This window comes from Caenorhabditis elegans, chromosome V (genome assembly GCF_000002985.6).
Source record: "Caenorhabditis elegans chromosome V".
Lineage (NCBI taxonomy): Eukaryota > Metazoa > Nematoda > Chromadorea > Rhabditida > Rhabditidae > Caenorhabditis > Caenorhabditis elegans.
The window spans coordinates 260,241-283,071 of record NC_003283.11 but is presented as its reverse complement, the minus strand read 5'-3'; the positions used below and the strand labels follow the sequence as shown (position 1 = coordinate 283,071).

Below are 22,831 nucleotides of genomic sequence, written 5' to 3'. Positions count from 1 at the left end.
TCCGCCCTATCTCCGTCCAATTGCTCTAATCTTGTTGAACCTTATTTCTCTCTCTCCTTTCTTCTCCATCTTTTTTTGCTCTAAAAGCCAAAAGTGTGCTCTGATAATCTTATCATATCATTTGCAGAATTTTAGACTCCAATACTTTATAAAATTTTGTTGTTTCATTAGTAAATGTTCTAAAAATACCTCGAAAAAACCCCGTCACTTAAATGGAATTGGAATTTTTTTGGCATTCGAAAAAATGTTTTAAAACTAAACTATCATTTTTGAACTTTACTTTAAACTTACAAATTTGTTATTAAAACAAAGCCTATAATTGTGGTAGGCAGGGAAGGCGCCTCAGGCAAGCCCAATTGCCTGATGCTTACCTGAAAAGTTAGGCCCAAGAAAAATTGGTAGTCAAAAATTGGTAGTCATATAATAATGATGCGAGTTTCCTGTGACCCCCTTTTACATATTTCATTCATCAAATTGCCATTGAACCAAACATTAGTCACACTTTATCCACCTTATCACGCTGAATACCTCCAAATTTTGGGTGAATTGTTAGAAGCTAGCTTTATTCCTAGGAGCCATGTGACTTTTTTCAAGCTTAAATTTTAAATAATTGATGTTTTTTAATAGGTCAAAAATGGACTGGTGATCGGTCAAGGGAGAGCTTTTCTTTATTTAATCTCTTTGTTATCTTTGTCAAATTTTTTTTGTGTGACGTACATATAATAATTTATTTTTACACTTTTTGTTGGAAGCCCATAGGTCAAAAACCAAGGATTTACTGGGAAGACTGAGACATTTAGATAATTTTTTTGATTTTTTAAAGGTTTTTTGTTTAGTCCTAAAATTATGGAGATTATTCTTTGTTTTTTGAACTACCTGGCACATTTTAAAGCGGGTTTCGAGATTGATTTATTTAACTTCATTAACATAACAATTTATGTAAAATTTGATTTTTTTTTTGAAAATCTAAAAAAAAGAATCTAAAAATATAAAAATTTTACTTCCCGAACAATAGCTCAAAATTTTTACCATTTTTCTTTTTTTTAGAAGAAATTTCCTTTTTTTTTTCATCGACTGAAATTTGATAGAAAATTGGATTTTATGATTAATTTCCAGAACACGCTTTTCGATTTTCCCATTTTAGAAAAAAACATTTTTCGATTTTCGAATTTAAAAAATTTAAAAACTCTAAAATTTTCAACGATATTTTTATTTTATGGATTTTATGCATGTAATTTTCTTCAAAACGTTTTTATGTGATTTTGACTTTTTTGAATTTTTTTTTTCAAATCCTTTTATCGATTATATTACCCCTCTGAAAGATTCTCTCTTTAATATCAAATTTTCAATTCCAGAACCTTCGATGCATGGTTAGTTCGGCGGCCACCATTTCGACCATTTCAACCACAACGACTCCCTCCACCATCAGCAACGTTATCACAAGTCATTCGAACAATGGCTCGTGCATTCAGATCGCTGAGGCGATTGCGGCACAAGGCATCGATGATATTACTGTGTAAGTTTTGGGTATCCTGGATGGATTTTCTAACTTATAATTTCCAAAAAAACCTGTCAACTTTTCTCACCACAAAAATCACAATTTCCGTCATAGTTCAACGATCTCATCTTTTTCACCCAAAACCGCTCGAGAGACTTGTCCTCAAACATTTCAACTTTTGACATGTGGCTGACGAGTGACATGGAAAAGTGCTCTCTTTCTCATTTTCCTTGGAGAAAAATCAATTGGCAAATTTTTGTTATCATTATCAGTGTGAGAAAAGTTGTTGAGAACTAGGGTGGAGAGAGATAGATGATACAGTTGTTGTGACATCCGACAGCTGTGTGCTCTTGACATTTTTTTCAAATGTTCTTGAGCTGGAAGCATCCATGAAAATTAAATGGGGACATTAAACTGGCGATCGCAGGGAAACAAAAAGAGAAAGTTTGAATACCTTAGATAACTTAGCAGCCGACATTTCAAGGGTATGTCTAACGTCGTTGCTCTTCTAGATTTAGCAGCCGACATATTACTGTAATGAACGACGTCCCTCCTCTGTCACACTAAAGCTGTAAGAAAGTGACGTGGAACATGACCGAGAGATGTCTGCCGCACTGTGTGGTCACTTCCTTTGACAAGTAGCGGTAGACACCTCGCGGGCATGATTGGCGTAACTTTTTCTGCCACGTGTAGCACCCGACACCTTACGGTTTGTATGACGTCATTTTTTTGTCTCACGTGCCGGCCATACTCAAAGTCCTACCCTCTCCTCCCCTACACTCAAAAAATCAAATTTTTGCAGAGACTTTTACATCCGATCAATCTTCACATTCCTCTACGGGTTCCTGTTTGTATTAGGCATTTTTGGAAACGGCGGCGTACTATGGGCGGTGGCGAGAAACAAGCGGCTCCAATCGGCTCGCAACGTATTTCTGCTCAACTTGATCTTCACCGATTTGATATTGGTGTTCACAGCGATTCCAGTCACACCATGGTATGGATTTTTGTGAAAATTTTGAGGGAAATTGTTTAATTTTTATAACCTAAACTTTTACTGCAATGAAAATTGAGTAATTTTCAAAAAAAATTGTTAAAATTTTTGAGCAAGTTTTTTTAGGTGAATATCTCCTGTAGAATATGTTATGAATTTTTTCTTTCAAAAAATTCCCATTTTCCAGGTACGCGATGACCAAAGACTGGGCATTCGGGTCAGTGATGTGCCATTTAGTTCCTTTGTCAAATTCGTGTTCGGTGTTTGTGACGAGTTGGAGCCTCACTGCAATCTCCTTAGATAAATTTCTGCATATCAACGATCCCACCAAACAACCAGTTTCTGTAAGTTTTTTTCGAAATGTGCTAGATATTTCTGAAGCTTCATGAATATTCTGAAATGAGCTAGAAATTTCTGGATAGTTCTGGAATTTTATTGTAGTTTTTAAATTTTTTTTGGATATTATTGAATTTTTCTAAAATTCCTTGAATTTTCTGCAAGTTTTCAAATCTTTCTGGAAGACTCGAGAATTTTTTCTGAAGTGTTCTAGAAATTTCTGTACTACTTCAGACTTTTTTTTTGGAAAGGTTATACATTTTTTATTGTTTTAGAATTATCGGGAAGCTTTCAGAATTTTTTGAGTTTTCTGCAACGCTTTAAAAATTTCTGGACATTAAATTTTTTTTTGAGATTCCCATAATTTTCTAGAAATTCCTTGAGTTTTCTGGGATGTTTTATAATTTTCTACAAGGTTTTAGAATTTTCTGACAGGTTCTGTAATTTTTTTGAATGTTTTAGAAATTTCTTGAAGCTTCTTAAATTTTTTGGAAGGCTGTTAACATTTCAGGAATGTCCAAGAGGTTTTTGTTTAAATTTTCTAATCTTGAAGTTTTTGGATTTGTCCAAAAAATCTAGGAAATTCTGGATAGTTTTAAATTTTTCCGGTTAAAACTCATTTTTAAAATTAAAAAAAAAAACCATTTTCGAATTTCATTTTCTTTCCAGATTCGTCAAGCGTTGGCAATAACATTTCTTATCTGGATAGTCTCAACACTGATAAATCTACCGTATCTTATGTCTTTCGAGCACGTCGATGGAAGCTTTTACGTTCAGCCCGGAGAAACTCCATACTGCGGGCACTTTTGCGACGAGGCGAATTGGCAGAGCGAAAATAGTCGAAAGATTTACGGAACTACGGTTATGTTGTTACAGGTGAGCAAAAACACGCTGACCTAACAACCATAAAAATTTTGCAAACCTAAATTTTTAAAACTTTTGAAATTTTCCTACATACGTCCAAATTTGCAGTTCGTCGTGCCGATGGCAGTGATCACGTATTGCTACTTCAAAATCTTGCAAAAAGTGTCAAAAGACATGATCATCCAAAATGCTCAATTCTGTCAATCACTGACACAAAAGCAGAGAAGTGATGCGACGTCACGAAAGAAGAAAGTGAATTATATTCTAATTGCAATGGTTGTCACATTTATCGGGTGTTGGTTGCCTTTAACATTACTCAATTTGGTCAAAGATTTTAGTGAGTTTTTATTTGTTTTTTGGAAAAAAAAATCGTAGTCAACTGTTTTGAAAACGCTAACTATAATTGACAACATTTTCTGCTCAATTTTGTTTTTGACTGTCTTATATTAAAATTAACTTATTAAAGGTTGAATACGGCCCAAATGACTGAAAACTATTACTAAAATGACCAAAAATTATATATAAATTTTTAAAAAAAGTTTGAAAAGTTGTTTAGCTCAACTCGAAATGTCTCAAAAATTCCGAAATTTGTAAAAATTGGTAAAAATTTACACCTTCGCTGAAAATGAGCCATTTTTTCCAAAAATAATCGCCCAAACTTTTTTTTTGAGAAATTTTCAAAACGCCTCACTACAAAATTTGGTAATTTTGGGCCATTTTTGGTCTGAAAAACGAAATCTCTTCTCAGCACAGCACGTTCAATTAGTCGTAACATGGGCTCTTAAATTGAAAAAGGTCAAAATGTATAGTTTGTAAAAATGAGCAAAATGTGGTTAGTTTATAATTTGGTGAAAATTTATGCTGCTCAATCCAAGTCGGTGTAATGTTACGAAAAGGAAGCCTACATAAAAAGCTTCTGCCTGTGGTAGGTCTATGTAGAATTCCTGCTGTAATTCCTAGTGTGAGCGATTAAAATGTTCGAAAAAATATTTGCCGTAGTTTTCGAAACTTATGTTCAAAATCACTACACATTGAAACCAAAATTTTCAGAAAAAGAGCCCGAATGGCTAAAACGTCAGCCGTTCTTCTGGGCAATAAATGCTCACGTCATAGCCATGTCCTTAGTCGTCTGGAACCCTCTGCTATTCTTTTGGCTGACACGAAAACAAAAACGTTCCGGACTGTCAAAAATACTCAACTCAACAGAGGTGAGTATTGTAAACTTCTTCAAGTCCCCTTGTATAAAGTTTGCTCCTAGCCGTGTGCTCCTGGTGTTCTTCCCGTTTTCCACTGCTTCCTTTGTGTCCCCCCTCTCTTCCTCTGAGCCGCCTTTTGTTTTCAGATTGTGTCCTCGTTTGCCAGTAGAGTGAGTAACTCGATTCGGCGGTCAACGTTTCGGAGAAACAATATTGACAGGTACAGGTTCTCTTCTAACTTTTAAAAAACTCTCTAATCCTCTAACTGCTTGACTTTTCTCGAAAAAATTCTGTTTCCTGGTCTTTTGTACGTTGTTCAAGCTTGATATGGGGTACACATCTCCTCTTTGCGATGGGGCGCGTCTGCCGCGCAGTGCCGTCATGGGTCGTGTACTACTCGTGGACTTTGGAAATTTTTTGGAAATTTTTTCGGGTTTAATTCTAGTTGGCAGAGGCTGGACCAATCGCCGTTAAATTTGCAAGTTTTGAGTTTTTGAATTTATTAAATGCTCTAAATAACAGAGAAAAGCGAGCCATACAAATTTATAGCTAACAAACAGAAAAAATGTTGATTTTCCCGTTTAAATGCGCTTTTTTCAATCCGATAATGCAAGTGCGCTCTACCGAACAAATTAGTGCGCCATGATATCAGTTAGTTGAGCGTAATTTCGAGACTCGATTTGCATGAACCACATAGTCTACTTCCGCCGCAACCGACATTTTCTGGGTTTTGCTAATCCTACAGCAAACCCGGGGGGGGGGGGGTGTCCGCCGCTTCACTAAATACCTTCATATCTTTGAAAATTGTATTTTGCAGGGTTCGAAAAAAGCAGGTGGTTCTGGATTGCGAGGGATCCAGCTACACGACCTCCTCCCGACCTCTACTCATTCGGACAGATGTGCAGGCAACTCTTTCTAATGGCTCGACGAGTACTACCCGCGAGATGCTGTAAATTCTATACGTTACTCCCCTGTGTTCATCTTGCCCGTCTCTCGAAAAATTCCATTATCTTTATTTTCTGTTCATTTTTTGCATAACGAAACGTGCGATTAATCCGGGTCCAGTTCGCTCCGCTTTTTCTCCTCCTAAGACAGCAACCCCACAAAAATCTAATTGCCTTTTTTGTATTTTCTTTGTTTTCTTTTCTTGTTTTTTTTTGTGTCAAAATAGCGTCACCTAATAAAGATGCACGCAAAGAAAAATGGGATTATACAACAGGGAAACGTCTTGAAAATGCACACCGAGCAAGAGGCAAATATTTCTGTGTCTACGAAAATGTAGGGGTGATAAGAGTCCTGAATCACAATTTTAGCAGCACTCGACACTAACCGAGTTCCGGTATTCATCAGATCACCAAACAGCTAAATAGAGGAACCCGGCAGATGTAACAAAAACAAAAATAAGTTTTTTGCATTACTAAACAAATTCAAAAAAATATAAATACAAAAACAACAATTTAAACGCAGAGTATCATTTTCCGGGAATTTCCTTTGAGAGATCAAATATCATGAAAACAATTATCTACTAATTTACTAAAAATTTTAAATTTCTTTCATTTTTATCCGAGAAATTTATCTTCACGAAAAATACTTATTTTAAAAAAACGTACTGTATTGCTCCTACCGTACCATTATTGGCTGTAAAAACGCAACTTTAAATCCAAACAAAATATGTGAATTTCAATTCTTTCAGAAAAAAATATAACAGATTTTTTAAAAATTATTTTTAAAAATTCGACTAAAAAATCGTAGCAATTTTTTTTCAATTACGATAGAATTTCTTTCTGCCAAACTTTTTAAAAATGTGGATTTTGTGAGAAATTTGCTACACGTTTCAACATAACAAGACTATAAAAAGTGTAGAAAAAACACTTTTTTGGTCGACTTTCAAAATTATGACAAAGTTTTTACCACTTTTTGCCTATTTTATTTCATTTTAATTCAGCTACTAATGATAGTACCGAAACATTGTTAAATACAACGAAAAGTAGAGTAGTGTCCGTGGTTTTATTTTCCTAATGGACAGAACACAGTCCAAATATGCCAAAATGTCACTTTTCAAAAGTTATAGAATTTTTCAAAATTTTTTAAATGATTTTTTCAATTTTGCAAAAAAAAAAACGGTGAATTCTTTTTGTATTCTCGTCTAAATAAATGACAGCGTTTTCATGTTTTTTGTTTTATTATTTTAAACATAGTTTGTCAATTTTTCAGACATTTTTCCGTGAAAAAAATTTTTAAATGTTAAATTATCGATTTTTAGGCCAATTTCATAGTTTCATAAAGTTTATGTTCTATTACCAAATTTAATTTATATTAGAATGACGGAAAAATAGGCTAAGATATTTCGAATTTATTGTTGCAAAATTGAAAAAATCATTTAAAAAATTTAGAAAAATTAAAAAAAAAACATTTTCTCATACTGTTTTCCAAACCACATTTTCCAAAAAACAAAATGTTCTCAATATTTACATGGCCTACTCAAACAATTTCCACCTGCCTTTCCTAACTCGTCGTTCCCCTTTCCAGGATTCACCTAGCGTTCCGTACCCTTTATTATTCCCTTTTTTACTTGAAAATCATGAGACAGAAGCTCTGATATTACCCGGTCGCTGCATTTTTGCTTTTCTTCCAATTTGGAATACATTAGGATCAGCTTCTTGTCTTTTTCTGCCTTTTCATGCTTTACCGCTACCCCACCCACGAACCCATTCCTTGCACATTATTTACTATTCTTAGAAAAAAGGAAAGATTCGCCACACATTTCTACATAAGCCGTTTTTGTTTCATTCTTCCGCTGAATCACCGCCTTTACAGCTTATGTAAATTCTGACGAAGCTGTTGAGGTCAGAAAGGGGCGGAGCCCAAGGGCTTGTATATGGTACTTATAGTGTGTATTTATTTGAAGTGGTATATAATTTTTGTCTTTAAAAATTTGAATAAAATCTGCAGAAAAAATTATTTTTTTTGCAAGTCTAGCGTATTTCTAACTTTGACAGCGTCTTTGTTTTATTCAAAAAATTGCCAACTGGCAAAATATTTGTTAGACCCTAAGAAATTTTCAAAAATTCTGATTATCTGATTTGATTAATACTTGAATCTGGCAATAATTATACTTTCCTCGAACCGCGAGAGAATTTAATTCAGAAAAATTTGAAAAAAAAGTTTCCTGAAAATTATCAAAAAATTAACAAAGTTACTATCAGTCTCAAAAATTTTTCATATAAAAATTCGGCGAAAAATATCCTTCATAACACTTTTATAAGCCTAGATTTTTTTAAAACCATACACAGATTTTTTTTTCATAATGTCCCATCGCTTTATTCTGTGTACAACATTTAAAAGATACCTTACAACTATGGAATCAGCTTTCGAAAAAAAATGATCTTGTTCAAATAATCACTAAAAAAAATTTCAGCTGCCAGATATTTTTCGAACTGTCTGAATTCGCATTCCAGTCTTTTAAAGCTCGGTTTCAGGAAACAACATGTTTTTGTGGTTTATTTTGATTTTTAAGTAAAGCTTTAATGACTCCTCTAAATCTTAATAAGATGTCCAAGTATTTAAATTTTTTCCAGATAAGAAAAGCCCAGAATTTTGGGAAAAAAAATTTTCTGAAAAAAACTTTTAAGGGCAACATTCTCTAAATAAAAGGAACATTGTAAAATTTGTTTTTGCAAATTTTTCTAATTTTGCATTAAAAATGGTTGTATAGCTTTTTGAATCCCGCACAAAAACTGTTTGGGTTTCCCAAATTTTTCTCCGTAATTGGTTTTTTTGTTTAAAAAAATCTCGAAAAATTTAGAATTTGAAAAAAAATTTGTTTTCAACAATTGAAGAAAATAAAGCATTTTTTCCAATTTTTTAACAAATATATTTGTTAAACTCTGACAATTTTCTGTCATTAATGGTTGAAAAAAAACCAATCCTTCAAAGAAAAACTCTAGAACTTTGATGTTTCAGATTTGGAAACTATTCTGATGCACCCATTACATTTTTTCAAGGTTATTCTTAGTACCATAATCATGACAAAGTAGTACTTCAGTCATACTCTTACACCTCTCAATATGTTCATGAATAATTCGAATAATTTTGTAGTTGAAGACGTCAACTACTCCCACCACCACCACTACTATTCAACCCGCATCTCTTTGTTATTGCACCTCGCTCCGTTTCCATTATGTATCAAAAGGATACCGTAGTGAGGAGAAGCCTACTCGGTTTTTTGTTCATAAAAATGTAGAACATACTTCCGCTTTGTTGCTCCAATCTCAGCTTATTTCAAAAATAGGATTTTTGAATTTTCCGAACTTCTGAAATTAAAATGAAATTGAGTGAGGCTAACTTTTTAAGATACTATCTCAAAAATTACTTCTTGTACAATGTTAAATTAGCAAGGTTCGCACAGTTTTTTTTTCAAAAAATTTAATTGATTGAAAATATTATCTATGTGTATAAAAAAATTCAGTGAATTTTTTTGCTTTCCGTAATAAAAAATAGGTCGTTGTGTGACTGTAAAAAAATTATTTAAATGTTCTCAATTTTACAACAAAAGCATATTTCAAAACAACATTTTTCGCAGTTTTGTGGCAAATTTAACTGATTTTTTTTCGTTTTTCATTTTCTAATGTGACTTCTTTAATGGAATGTCACACAAAAAAGCCATAAAATTTTTCCACAAAACTCCAAAAAGTGGGCGTAGCCTAATCAGTTAACTGAAAAGATTTCGAAAATTAAATAATTATGGAAAAATATAGATTTTTTGTTATAATTTTTTGCTGTTGCTTTTTGGGTTATTACGACCCATGTTCTATCATTTCAACCAAAATTGCTGCACGTTTTGGAGCGAAAAGTTTAACAGGTGCTGAGAAAATTGTATGTACTAAAAATGTACGAATTCAAAAGGTAGAAGTAGGGGTTTACCGCATAAATTCTCTGTGATGACCTAGTCTAAACAAAAGTTTTCAAGTGAGATATGTTCCATTCTGAAGTCCGGGTGACTTCAAATCTTTGTGTTATGCTACTAAAGTTAAAAGCAATGCGTTTTTTGACCAATTGTTGTGACCTCACATTTTTATAGGCAGCTATCCAACCGAATTTGGCCTTTTCTCAAAGCGACCTAATACCAAAATTGTGTCTTTTCATACTTTACTTGAAATTGTCTGAAATTAGTCAATTTTTTCCTTCAAAATTAACTCTTAAATCTCATAAAAAAATATTCAAAACGTCTAACATTTTCCTCATTTCAGAATGTCCGTATCACGACCACTCAACTTGGCCATTCTGTCGATTCTCGTGGGGCTGTTGTACTTGAGTGCTTGCACGTGTGCACCGTCCGTCTCGGCTCACCATTTGGGGCTCCGTTTAAAAAAGTGGTATGAGTGGAACAATGATATGGAAATTACGAAGAAATGGTATGTTTCAGTGGATCACCGAATGGATCAGTGGACATCGTCGAATTAAAAACTAAAATTTAAATTTAGGACAGTTTTTTTTTTCATTCTAAAAAATAATCTAAATGACTAAATGTCATTGTTTGCGCTTCAAAAAGCCTATCAAATTTTTTGAAACTGATTAACGTGTTTTCAACTTTTTAGAATATATTATTTTTCAGATTAAACAAACAGTTTTCTACATTTTTTAATATTAATTTTCGGTTCAAAAAATTGGATTGTTAATCTTAAATAAATAGTAACCCTGATGATCTCCAAAAAATCTGATTTAGAAAAAAATTTAGCTATTGTTATGCAAATGCGCTCAGAATTATTGAGACTATTAATGAATTTTTTAATTAAAAAACGGACAACATTTCGAACTTCACTGATCAATTTTTGGGCCAAAAATACACGACAAATTTTTGTTAAATGCAAAAGGTATGTTGAAGAGTTCTATAATTTCACTTTTTATCGATTTTCTATAGTTATTCGTAAAATTTGTTAAAATGCATGTATCTTCGCCTGTTTATAATATAAAAAAACAAAAACTTTTCGAAATCGTATTTAGATTGAAATTCCAGGTACGACTGGCAAAACGTGCCCCATGCACTTCAACAAAAACGGCAACCCTTTGAGACTTCAGACTATATCATCGAATAAAATGCTATCAATCGTGTGTGTGGGTGGTGGTGATCAGGAAGACGACTAATTTATTCTGATTTTGTTATATCTTAATTATTTTTCTTTTTTTCTAAGAATACCTAATATATTTCTGTGAGAGGGCATTTGCGCGAGCCACCAGATATTTAATAAAAATCTGAATATGTTGTACGATAATGGAAAAGTTATAAGGTCATAGAAATTTAGGCAGTCAGGTAAGAAGGATATGTTACTTTCAATGAATTTTACTAGTTTTTGAATCATTTTGTGACTGAAAAACGTCAATAATCAGTTCACAGAGTATTTTATAATTTTCTTAAAGTTGTTTTAAAAACTTCCAATGTAATTTAGTAATTCAGGAACGATTTTTGACGTTTCTGAAAAATTCCTGTGATTTTCTGCAACTATCTGGAAAGTTGTGAGCTTTTTTGAGAAATGCAATGTCTTGTTTTTTTAATTTCTAAAATTTAATTTCTCAAAATTACAGTAACCCTACAGTAATGAACACTTTGGCCCCGACTATCTAGCATTCCTAAAACTGTATTCATCATTTTTCAAAAAAGACGCGACAAGATGCTTAAACCTTTAAGGTTGAGAACATTTTGAATTTGAAAAAAAGCAAATTGTTCAAGAAAATGCATATCTAGGGTCCTTAATTAACAAAAACTTAAAATTCACGGTAATTTTATACAGTTTTTATGCAGTTTGCGGTGCACCTCTGCGATGGAATGAAATTTTAATAAAAACCAAGTAACATAATTCAAGACTACAAGATCAGTTTACAACACTTGCCTTATAACAAGGTCTCATAATTTTCAAATTAATCAAGTAGCAAGTACAAGCAAAATGGCAAAGAGATAAACGAAAATTACAAAAAAGAAAGCAAAACGCTTGATGTGAAGAAGTTGAATCTCAAGTTTTCTCATCTTTTTTTGTGACTCTTTTTGAGTTTTTTCCGAATCCGGCATTCCCAATGTTTCTGAGCGTTCAGAAAGATCGGCCTCTGAGTTTTTCGGTAGGTTAATCAGTAGGTCGGTGTCAGAGCCTGATTCGGCAAGAGGGTTTGAAATTCCGATTGATGTGCTTGCCTCCTTTTGAATCTCAGCTTCAGATGTGAGTTGGGCAGGGTTAAGGAGTCTGAAAACCGTTGAAATTTCAGTTTGAAAAATTATTTTCGAGGCTAGCAGAATTGCTTCAAAAGCAAAAACGAAAAAAGGAAATATATTTTTTTCAGAAAACTCCAAAAAAAGTGGGCTTGGTCTAAGAAATCATTTTAAATTTTATATAATACGAAGTTGAAAAATTATAAAAAAATTTAGAAAAATCATTAAACAGTCTATTTTTAAGCTAGACTATTTTTGAAAGCTTACAAGCATAAACTCACTCCTGTGGATCAAAAGACAGCCCTTTCGTAGTGAAAAATCTGGTTAGCCCAAACTTTTTTGGAATTTCTGTAATATCATATCCAAAATCGAACTCATAGTGTGACGGGAGCCGTACTCTTAGGAAGTTGCTCATCACAATCAGCACAACTTGAAACGCGCTTATCAAAAGCCCAATTGAATAGAGATGGACTGAAAGGGGAAATTTTATCGGACTCAATCAAATTTAAAGCAAATACCAATTTTAGGAGTGCGCCCACTTCCTGGCGGCATTCTGCTGAGTATGTTGGATCCGTAGGTTGCTTGCAATGCTATGTTGAGAGTGATAAGGAAGACGTTGAAATCGAAATTTTCGATCCAGAAGCCTAAGAGAATCATCAGTGATGTTGATACCTGAAAATGAAAATAGATGGCTGAAATTTTCGGAGGATGGGCAGAAAGTGGCAGCTTACCATGGGCATTACAATTGTCAGACTAAAATACGGAAGATGCCGTTTCAAAGTGATTCCAAATTCCAGTAGTGACCAATACCAATCCGGGTTCCCGTCTGGTTCAGCGTCCAAGCATCCTTTAGGTCCCCAGTAGCAGTGCTTTTTCCAAGAGTCTATAACTTCCCAACCTGAAAAAATTGAGAAGTGACAGGTAAAGCTATTTTTCCGGCAAATTGGCAAATGGCCAGAATTGACATTTTCTTGCAAACCGGCAACTTGAACATTTCCGGCAAGTCGGCAAATCGGAAAATTTCCGATTTGCCGAATTTGCCAGAAAAACGGCAATTATCGAAAATTTCCGGAAAAATTGTGGTTTTGCACATTATTTTTGGAAATTTCAGAATTTCAATTTTAATCGGCAAAATTGCACGCTTGTTCTTACATAAATTGTGCAAAGCAAGAAATTTTTATGAAAATAACTTTTAAAAAACCAAAAAAAATTTCAAGATTTGCCGATTTCCTCGAATTAGCCGAACAGCAACCACCTCCCATCTCTGATAGTAACGTCACAAAAGTCATTAAAAAAAATATAGAAAATATATGGCGTCACTACTGTCCTAGAGCCCGTTATGCTCACCTCCAACATGCCGCTTATTAGTCTCATCGATCGGATCGTAGCTCAGACGAATCGTTGGTTTTCCATATCCAGCCGCAGTTGCCGGATCACTTAGGTTCACCTGGCCCAAACCGTACACCCAATCCGTAATGACGATAGGGCAAGACTTAAAAAATATCTTATGTCGAAAGTGGCGATGGCGGGCGAAAAAATTCTAACCTGCTGATCATAAGGCCAATTTGTGAAATCAAACTGACACGTCACAAAGAACGAAAAGGTGCCTCTGCTCCAAACTTTACCCGTATTGTACACAATTGCGGGAAGCCCGGTCAAATAAAGGCTCCACGAATTGCCTCGAGCACTATAACATACTGAATGTAAACTTAGTTCATAAATTCGGTGATTACCTATTGTACAGCTGTAGAGCAGGTTGCCAGAGCTTGGAGGATGCAATTGAAAGAGTACTAATATTTGTCGCCTTACGCTCCCATTTCAGGTATTCATCGGTCCAGGATGCCATGAGATGTCCATGAACCAGTGCGGTTTGCTCATGTTCGTCCTGTAGATGAACTTTTAATGTTAATTCAAAATTTGGAAAACCGCTGCAATAGTGCTAAAATTCTTAGGTATCATATTGAAACTTAACAAAATCATTTTTTGAAAATTTTTTTAAAAATAATTTTAATGATTTTAAAATGTAATTTGATCCTAATTTATTGTATTTAAAAGCTTGCAGAAACGCTTGCAGTGATGCAAAACAATCCTTTTTTAATTTAGCAAGTTACCAAAACTTTCACAGAAAATATTGGTAATCAAAAAACTTTTTCTGAATTTATTATTATCAGGTATTAAGTATCAGGTATATAACTAGTTAGCCATCTTAGACTAAAACCAACTATCAATAATTTTTGAATTTTTCAAAGTTTTGGTAAATTGCCAAAGTTCCGAGAAAATCGGATTCTTTGAGAACTTACAATTTACAATTTGAATTGTAATTATCAAATTCCAGAGCATTTTGAAGAAACTTTACAATGAGGTTGTGTACAAAAATTGCGTATTACTAAAACTCACCACTTTCTCCACATGTGCAATATTCAGGTAAACTGCGACTTGTGTCACAGTGGACTCAACTTTCACCGGCCGAACTTTACTATTATACCCCTTCAGCAACTGAGCTTCCAGCTTCCTTTCGTCAGTAGATTGAGATGCCGCATTCCCGAAATGAAAATTTATCAGAACACCTGGGAAATAAAAAATAAATCTATTATCTTTTAAAAAATAAAATCCCCATACCAATCGAAATTAACCGTAGGAGTATCATATATATTTGTGCAGAGAAATAAAGTTACGGGAGAAACCGGAATTTCTAACTTCCAAGAGAACTCTCTTTTGAAAGTAAACAACCGAGCCGGTTTTGATTATAATAAACAGTTTACAAATTGGAATAAGTGGGTGTATGATATTTGATACTGTGCCATCAAATTTGCAAAAATTGATTTACTCGATTTTGTGTAGTTTGAATAAACAAAAATGTGGATGCTTTGTTCAAATGAAAAATGTTCAATTTTAATTTGTGTAATAATAGAAAAAATAAGAGAAAAAAGTTTTCAAGCAGGGGACCAAAAAAACAAAAATAATTATGTTTGGACTCTCAACTAAACTTTATATTTGGGAGTATAAATTAAAAGCCAACACAAATACGGCCTTAGATCCAAAAAACCAAAAAAAAAACACCAACTTTTTCGTCAAAATACCGAACAAATCAAAAATAGTCCCAGTCATGCTATCACGTTGCTAAAAGGTCAAAAATCATACTAAAATGTTTTTAAAAATTTGCCATAATCTATTTTTCCACAATTTTTGAAAATTGAGTTATAATTATTTTTTCTTGAACATTGTGATGGTTCCAATCTGTAGAAAAAAAAAACTTTAAATTCCAATTTTTTTTTGGAAAATTTGGCCGTTTACCAAATCTCTGACTGAGAAACTTTGAATAATCTGGAAATGTTTGCAGTGTTAACTTAATATATGCGGTCCTGTTTTACTTCTATAGTTAGACAACAACCCAACTGACAAAACTCAATATTAAAGCAGCGGTGAACGAGTCATTTTCCGACAGTGTCTGGCGGTGTTTCCGTAGTAATAAAGAGAGATGAAGAGAACGTATGAGCGTTTTACAATATAATAATCTACTACAAACTACACTACATTGTATGTACTCAGCTGACGAGGCTATTGTTTATTTTTGCATGTAATATAGAATTCTCAGAGCGTTTACCAATAGTTTTACAAAATTTAAAAATTTCGTTTCAATATATGCAGATGTTATAAATTCGTTTCAAAAAACAGGCATTTTAAACTTTTTATGAAATTGAAAAAAAAATTCACAGTTTTGTTTTTTTTTTTCGAAAAGTGTACAACCGTTTCTGTAGCTATGATATTCATTTCAAAAAACCCGAAAAAAGTTTTTTTCAATATGCAACAAATCAATAAAAACTTGGAAAATATTTTTGGTTGCCTATGTTTGGGCATTCAAAAAGTCTTCTAGCTATAAAAATTGCTAATTTTTTCTATTTTTAGAAAAGTGTACAACCGTTTCTGTAGCTATGATATTCATTTCAAAAAACCTGAAAAAAGTTTTTTCAATATGCAACAAATCAATAAAAACTTGGAAATTATTTTTGGTTGCCTATGTTTGAGCATTCAGAAAGTCTTCTAGCTATAAAAATTGCTAATTTGTTGTATTTTTAATAAAGTGTACAACCGTTTCTGTAGCTATGATATTCATTTCAAAAAACCCGAAAAAAGTATTTTTCAATATGCAACAAATCAATAAAAACTTGGAAAATATTTTTGGTTGCCTATGTTTGGGCATTCAAAAAGTCTTCTAGCTATAAAAATTGCTAATTTTTTCTATTTTTAGAAAAGTGTACAACCGTTTCTGTAGCTATGATATTCATTTCAAAAAACCTGAAAAAAGTTTTTTCAATATGCAACAAATCAATAAAAACTTGGAAATTATTTTTGGTTGCCTATGTTTGAGCATTCAGAAAGTCTTCTAGCTATAAAAATTGCTAATTTGTTGTATTTTTAATAAAGTGTACAACCGTTTCTGTAGCTATGATATTCATTTCAAAAAACCCGAAAAAAGTTTTTTTCAATATGCAACAAATCAATAAAATCTTGGAAAATATTTTTGGTTGCCTATGTTTGGGCATTCAAAAAGTCTTCTAGCTATAAAAATTGCTAATTTTTTGTATTTTTAGAAAAGTGTACAACCGTTTCTGTAGCTATGATATTCATTTCAAAAAACCCGAAAAAAGTTTTTTTCAATATGCAACAAATCAATAAAATCTTGGAAAATATTTTTGGTTGCCTATGTTTGGGCATTCAAAAAGTCTTCTAGCTATAAAAATTGCTAATTTTTTCTATTTTTAGAAAAGTGTACAACCGTTTCTGTAGCTATGATATTCATTTCAAAAAACCTGAAAAAAGTTTTTTCAATATGCAACAAATCAATAAAAACTTGGAAATTATTTTTGGTTGCCTATGTTTGAGCATTCAGAAAGTCTTCTAGCTATAAAAATTGCTAATTTGTTGTATTTTTAATAAAGTGTACAACCGTTTCTGTAGCTATGATATTCATTTCAAAAAACCCGAAAAAAGTTTTTTTCAATATGCAACAAATCAATAAAATCTTGGAAAATATTTTTGGTTGCCTATGTTTGGGCATTCAAAAAGTCTTCTAGCTATAAAAATTGCTAATTTTTTCTATTTTTAGAAAAGTGTACAACCGTTTCTGTAGCTATGATATTCATTTTAAAAAACCCGAAAAAAGTTGTTTCAATATGCAACAAATCAATAAAAACTTGGAAATTACTTTTGGTTGCCTATGTTTGGGCATTCAAAAAGTCTTCTAGCTATAAAAATTGCTAATTTTTTGTATTTTTAGAAAAGTGTACAATCGTTTCTGTAGCTATGATATTCATTTTAAAAAACCCGAAAAAAGTTTTTTTCAATGTGCAACAAATCAATAAAAACTTGGAAATTTTTTTTGGTTGCCTATGTTTGGGCATTCAAAAAGTCTTCTTGCTATAAAAATTGTTAATTTTCTTTATTTTCAGAAAAGTGTACAACCGTTTCTGTAGCTATGATATTCATTTTAAAAAACCCGAAAAAAGTTTTTTTCAATGTGCAACAAATCAATAAAAACTTGGAAAATATTTTTGGTTGCCTATGTTTGGGCATTCAAAAAGTCTCCTAGCTATAAAAATTGCAAATTTTTTGTATTTTCAGAAAAGTGTACAACCGTTTCTGTAGCTATGATATTCATTTTAAAAAACCCGAAAAAAGTTTTTTTCAATGTGCAACAAATCAATAAAAACTTGGAAAATATTTTTGGTTGCCTATGTTTGGGCATTCAAAAAGTCTTCTAGCTATAAAAATTGGTGGTTTTTTATATTTTTAGAAAAGTGTACAACCGTGTCTGTAGCTATGATATTCATTTCAAAAAACCTGAAAAAAGTTGTTTCAATATGCAACAAATCAATAAAAACTTGGAAATTATTTTTGGTTGCCTATGTTTGGGCATTCAAAAAGTCTTCTTGCTATAAACGTTTTAATTTGATATTTGCTCATTTTGGCACTATAATAATGGTTTACGTTGCACTCGGCGCATTCCTCTTGTTTTGAAAAGCAATCCCGAAACGTTTCCCCAACTCTCTGAAACCCAATAATTTGCACCAATAAGCTACAAAACATTTCTCCTACTTTCTGCACCGCCTACTAATTCCTGCTCTACTAAATTATGGTTTCCCATAGCAAGAAGTTTGTATATTTGACAAATTTCTTCCCTTCATTTCATTTTGTATGTTTTCGTTGGAATTTGGCGGAATACAAAACTAATGTTTATTGTATGAGAAAAAAAGAGTTTAATGACCTCATAATTTTGAATACATACAGTTTTTTTTTTGATTTTTTGTTCAAAAAAATTGTGAAAAAAAATTGTGAAAAGCATTTTAAGTAGTGTTTGTCTAGAAAAAGTTTTCTTAAATTTTTTCAGGTTTGTTTATCAATTGCAAAAAATTAATATTTCAGTTCTCAAACCCCGTCAAAAATTTTTTCACTTTTGTTTTTATTATTTTTATTTTTTGGTTCTTTTTCGACCATTTTTAATAGAATTTTTTACCCGATTTCGGAATGTTCCATTCTTCCTGTTTTTGTTTTTTTATCAAATTTTTCTGAATTTTTAGGAATTTCTGGGAATTTTGCTTGTTCTCTGTCTCCTCCCAGCCCGCCTAGACTTAGGCCTAGTCGAAGTCTAAGCCCAATCATAAGCTTTTCTCTCAAAAATTGTTCAAAATTAATAAGCAATGTGAAGAAAACTAATAATAGACTCTAGTTGTTGACCAAATTGACGTAGTTTGTAGGTTTATCAAAATGTCAATTTCAATGGCAACAAGTGAAAAATCAAAAGCGCGATAACCATGAATTTAAGCATTTTCTATTTTGATTTTGTGGTATTACATTTTACAAATTAGTTTTCTAAGCCAAATCTGGTAGTCGAGGTATAAAAATGTTAGCGTTTTCTGCTATAATGATCACTTTTTTGTTAGAGCCATGTTGTTAAGCTTATTGATGTAATGTTTTCAGATTTTGAGAATTTTCTTGAAGATATCTTCAAAGAGTTGAGTTTAAAAAAAGAGTCTTTGATTTTCCTGCTAAAATATTTTAAATTTAAGTTTTTCACCAAAACTATTTGAGAGCTTGATTTTTTCAATTTCCCTCTTAAACTTTAAAAATAATTAAAAAATAATTGGGAATTTAATTTTTCAATAGCTTTTCATTATCTGAAACTTACATTAGAAAAAATAAAATTTCGAATTTCCCTCAACAACAATTATTGGAAAATTTTATTTTTCAATTTGTCGCCTTTTTTTGAATTGAAACTTAAATTTCCCACCAAAACGGTTTTGAAAACACAACTTCAAGTTTCAATTCAAAACTTTAATTTTCATAAAATTGCCGATTTGCCGGAAATTTTTATTTTTTGAAAATTTCCGACTTGCCGAATTACTTACTTAGATACTTACTTACTTAGTCGATCCGTTCTTCGCCTGCGGCGCGGATCACAGCTTTCCAAGCTTTTCGGTCCTATGCTTGGGTGGACCATAGTTGTATGACTTGTCCGAAGGCGTCTCGCGTAGTGACTTCTTTTCTTAAAGAGTCATTCCATCTCATCGGTGGGCGTCCAACGGGTCGTTTCTCGTCTCGGGGGCACCAATCGTTCATCAGAGTTGTCCATCGGCCATCTGTTCGTCTCGCCACGTGTCCAGCCCATCCAAGTTTCTTCTTTTTTATGTGTATTAGTGGATCTCTGAGTTTTGACTTTTCTCGAACTTCTTCGCGATGAATGTTTCGTTCGCGTTGTTCTGTTAGGGTGAGTCCAACTAACTTTCGTTCGAGGGCTGCATGGGTTACTCTGACTCTTTCCGCTAGCTCTTTTGTGAAGGTCCAAGCTTCAGAGCCGTAGGTCAGGGCTGGGAGAACCGTAGAATCGAAGAGATTTGCACGGAGGCGTGGGCAGGTGATCTGGTCCGTGGTGCTTTTGATGTTGGTAAAAGCTGCCCACGCAGCTCTTCGCCTTCTATGAAGCTCAGGTAACAAGTTGTTACTGTCGTTTATTTGGCGCCCGAGGTAGATGTATTCGTTTACATCATCAATGATGATGTTGGTGGTGTTTGGGCATCGGATCTCAACTTTCCTCTTATAGGCAAACCTGTTCCGAAGGACTTTGGTTTTCCCTGTATTGATTTTTAGACCAACACTACTACACTTTTCCACCAGTTCTGTAAGCATTTGACTTGCCGTTCGCGGATTATGAGCCACGAGGACAATGTCGTCTGCAAAACGGAGGTTGGTGAGATTCTGACCGTTCACACGTATTCCTTCCGTTTCGTATCGTTCATCTCCTTTGAAGTGTTTCCAGTTGAGTTGTCTGAAAACATGTTCCAGACACGCAGAGAAGAGGTTTGGTGATATTGGGTCACCTTGTCTGACTCCTCGTATGACCGGGACAGTTACGTTTTTATGGAACGGCGTGAAGGTGGTCGAGCAATCGGTGTAGCATTCTTGGAGGAGGTTGATGTATCCCCTTTGCACTCCTTGCTGCTGAAGACTATCCCAGACATCTTGTGGTTCGACACTGTCGAAGGCTTTTTGGAAGTCTATAAAGACAAGTGTCAATGGGATCTGGTACTCTCTTCCCACTTCGAGCAAGCGTTGGACTGAGTGGATGTGATCAATTGTTGAGAAAGATCTCCTGAATCCTGCTTGCTCAACGGGTTGAGCTTCTTCGAGTGTTTTTCGTATTCTATTCAACACACATTTAGTGAATGTTTTATACAATACTGGCAGCAAGCATATCGGACGGTAATTCTCCAAACTTTCACGATCCCCTTTCTTAAAGATCAGGGTGGTTTTTGAAGTTTTCCAGTCCTTGGGGATATTCCCGCTTTCTAGATACCGATTGAATCTTCCGGTGATCAAACGGATGACGTTGTCGCCACAAGATTTCAAGAAATCTGCGGTGATTTTGTCACTTCCAGCTGCTTTTCCATTTGGAAATGAGTTGATCGCAGCGCGGATTTCTCCAAAAAGAAATGGTGGAAGTGGTTCCGCTATGATGGGAGGTGGAGGAGGTAGTTGAGGTTGGGGGAGGTGTTTTTCTACTTCTGAAAAGTGAAGTATAGAACATCTCGATCTCCCGTTCCATTTTCTCCCGGGAAGTGATTCGTTCTCCAGTCGAAGAGCATTTGAGGCTAGGGATGAATGACTTGTATTCGTTTAAATCCCTGGCTACTCGCTTCATGCTTTTTCTAGACTGGGCGGCATTTAGCAGGCGGGCACTGGCAAAGTTCTCATGGTCTCTCTCGACTGCTTCTCTACATTTTATAGATAGTGACTTAAAATTTGGGTCCGATCTGTCCATAAGACGTCTTTTGAAGAGCATTTGTCGAGTTTCCTCCGAGAGTCGGTTGGCGGAGTGGTTGGATGGTTGAACTACTGATTGATCCTGAGCTGCTTTGAGAGAGTCGACACGGATCTTGTAGTCCTCATCAATATCTCCATGAGCAGGGGCAGTAATTGTTGAGCTGACAGCCAGAGCTGTAGCTTTTTCCAAGACTCTTTTCGGGGGTTTTCTCCTTTTCACTTGATCTAGTTTCGCCAAATTAATGTTGAAATGGACGTTACTTCGGAGGAGACGGTGGTCGCTTCCGTTCGTGAACGACGGGAGCACAGATGTATCTGTTACAAACTTTCCATTGGCCAAGATGTTGTCGATTTCATGTTTGAACATTCCATCAGGGCTTACATGTGTCCAACGTCTATTTATGGGTTTATAGAATTGGGAATTCGTGTGCCATAGACGATTGGATTCACAAAAGGTTGCGAGAATTTCACCAGTATCGTTGCGAGGCTCCATGGCATGAGTGCCGATGTAGCGCTCGTTTTCGTCTTTTCTGTTTCCGACTCTAGCATTAAAGTCACCTATTATAAGCTTATACTTGCTTCTTAAACTTTAAAAATAATTTAAAAATAATTGGGAATTTAATTTTTCAATAGCTTTTCATTATCTGAAACTTACATTAGAAAAAATAAAATAAAAATTCGAATTTCCCTCAACAACAATTATTGGAAAATTTTATTTTTCAATTTGTCGCCTTTTTTTGAATTGAAACTTAAATTTCCCACCAAAAAGGTTTTGAAAACACAACTTCAAGTTTCAATTCAAAACTTTAATTTTCATAAAATTGCCGATTTGCCGGAAATTTTTATTTTTTGAAAATTTCCGACTTGCCGAATTTGCCGGAAATTTTCATTTTCGGCAAATTGCCGGTTTGCCGAAAATTAAAAAAAGGCATTTTGCCTACTTTGCCGTGTGCCGAAATTTTTCAATTTAGGCAAGTTCCGATGTTGCCGGAAAAAAATAGTTTGTCGCCCAACCTGACCAATATATCGATAAGACAAAGTTTCTGTAAAACATTGTTTTTCCACCGCAAACTCACACCTGTGTCTCTTCAAAGTTACGGTCTCCCCGCCGGGTACACAATTTCTCGTTTTCTTTTCTCATTTTTCATGTTTCCCCTTTCCCTATTTCTCTCTATCTAACAGTACACACACCTCCCCCCCCCCCTCATCGCCTCCTGTCTTTACCCAGCCCCCATTTCCCTTGTTGAATGTAATGTCACCACAGATCACTGGACTTTTATCGCAGATTGTCATCGAACTTTATCGATTTTTGTGCCTTTTTATATATTTTTTGTTAATCTTATGAATTCGAGAATAGTTTGATCTTTTTGGATTGATTTTTTTGGCCCGGCTAGGTGCGATTAAAAAATTAATTTGTTAATTTTTTTTAT

At 33.9% G+C, this 22,831-nt stretch overlaps 3 protein-coding genes across 4 annotated transcripts; 2 read left to right on the top strand and 1 right to left on the bottom strand.

Annotated features, from left to right (window-relative positions):
- Positions 1-1,355: 1,355 nt before the first annotated feature.
- Positions 1,356-6,087, top strand: npr-5 (G-protein coupled receptors family 1 profile domain-containing protein). 2 transcript variants are annotated; one of them, NM_001029094.5, is made up of 8 exons: positions 1,356-1,516; positions 2,301-2,492; positions 2,677-2,833; positions 3,495-3,701; positions 3,798-4,026; positions 4,740-4,897; positions 5,032-5,105; positions 5,703-6,086. In NM_001029094.5, the coding sequence occupies exons 1-8, from the start codon at positions 1,368-1,370 to the stop codon at positions 5,836-5,838; spliced, it is 1,302 nt and encodes a 433-aa protein (NP_001024265.1). In that variant the 5' UTR covers positions 1,356-1,367; the 3' UTR covers positions 5,839-6,086. The 2 variants fall into 2 exon arrangements, with proteins under 2 accessions (NP_001024265.1, NP_001024264.1); NM_001029093.5 differs by lacking the exon at positions 5,032-5,105 and having other exon boundaries at positions 5,703-6,087.
- A 4,047-nt stretch (positions 6,088-10,134) lies between these two features.
- nlp-70 (uncharacterized protein) lies at positions 10,135-11,150 on the top strand. Its single transcript, NM_001392464.1, has 2 exons — positions 10,135-10,299; positions 10,902-11,150. Exons 1-2 carry the CDS (start codon positions 10,136-10,138, stop codon positions 10,978-10,980), a joined length of 243 nt encoding a protein of 80 aa, NP_001379920.1. The 5' UTR covers position 10,135; the 3' UTR covers positions 10,981-11,150.
- A 502-nt stretch (positions 11,151-11,652) lies between these two features.
- On the bottom strand, positions 11,653-14,811 carry lgc-26 (Acetylcholine receptor-like protein cup-4). The gene is made up of 9 exons (NM_070766.6): positions 14,703-14,811; positions 14,481-14,650; positions 13,817-13,968; positions 13,629-13,770; positions 13,431-13,575; positions 12,815-12,981; positions 12,602-12,755; positions 12,365-12,554; positions 11,653-12,117 (listed from the first exon to the last, which is right to left on the bottom strand). The coding sequence occupies exons 1-9, from the start codon at positions 14,728-14,730 to the stop codon at positions 11,805-11,807; spliced, it is 1,461 nt and encodes a 486-aa protein (NP_503167.1). The 5' UTR covers positions 14,731-14,811; the 3' UTR covers positions 11,653-11,804.
- Between the last annotated feature and the right edge of the window lie 8,020 nt (positions 14,812-22,831).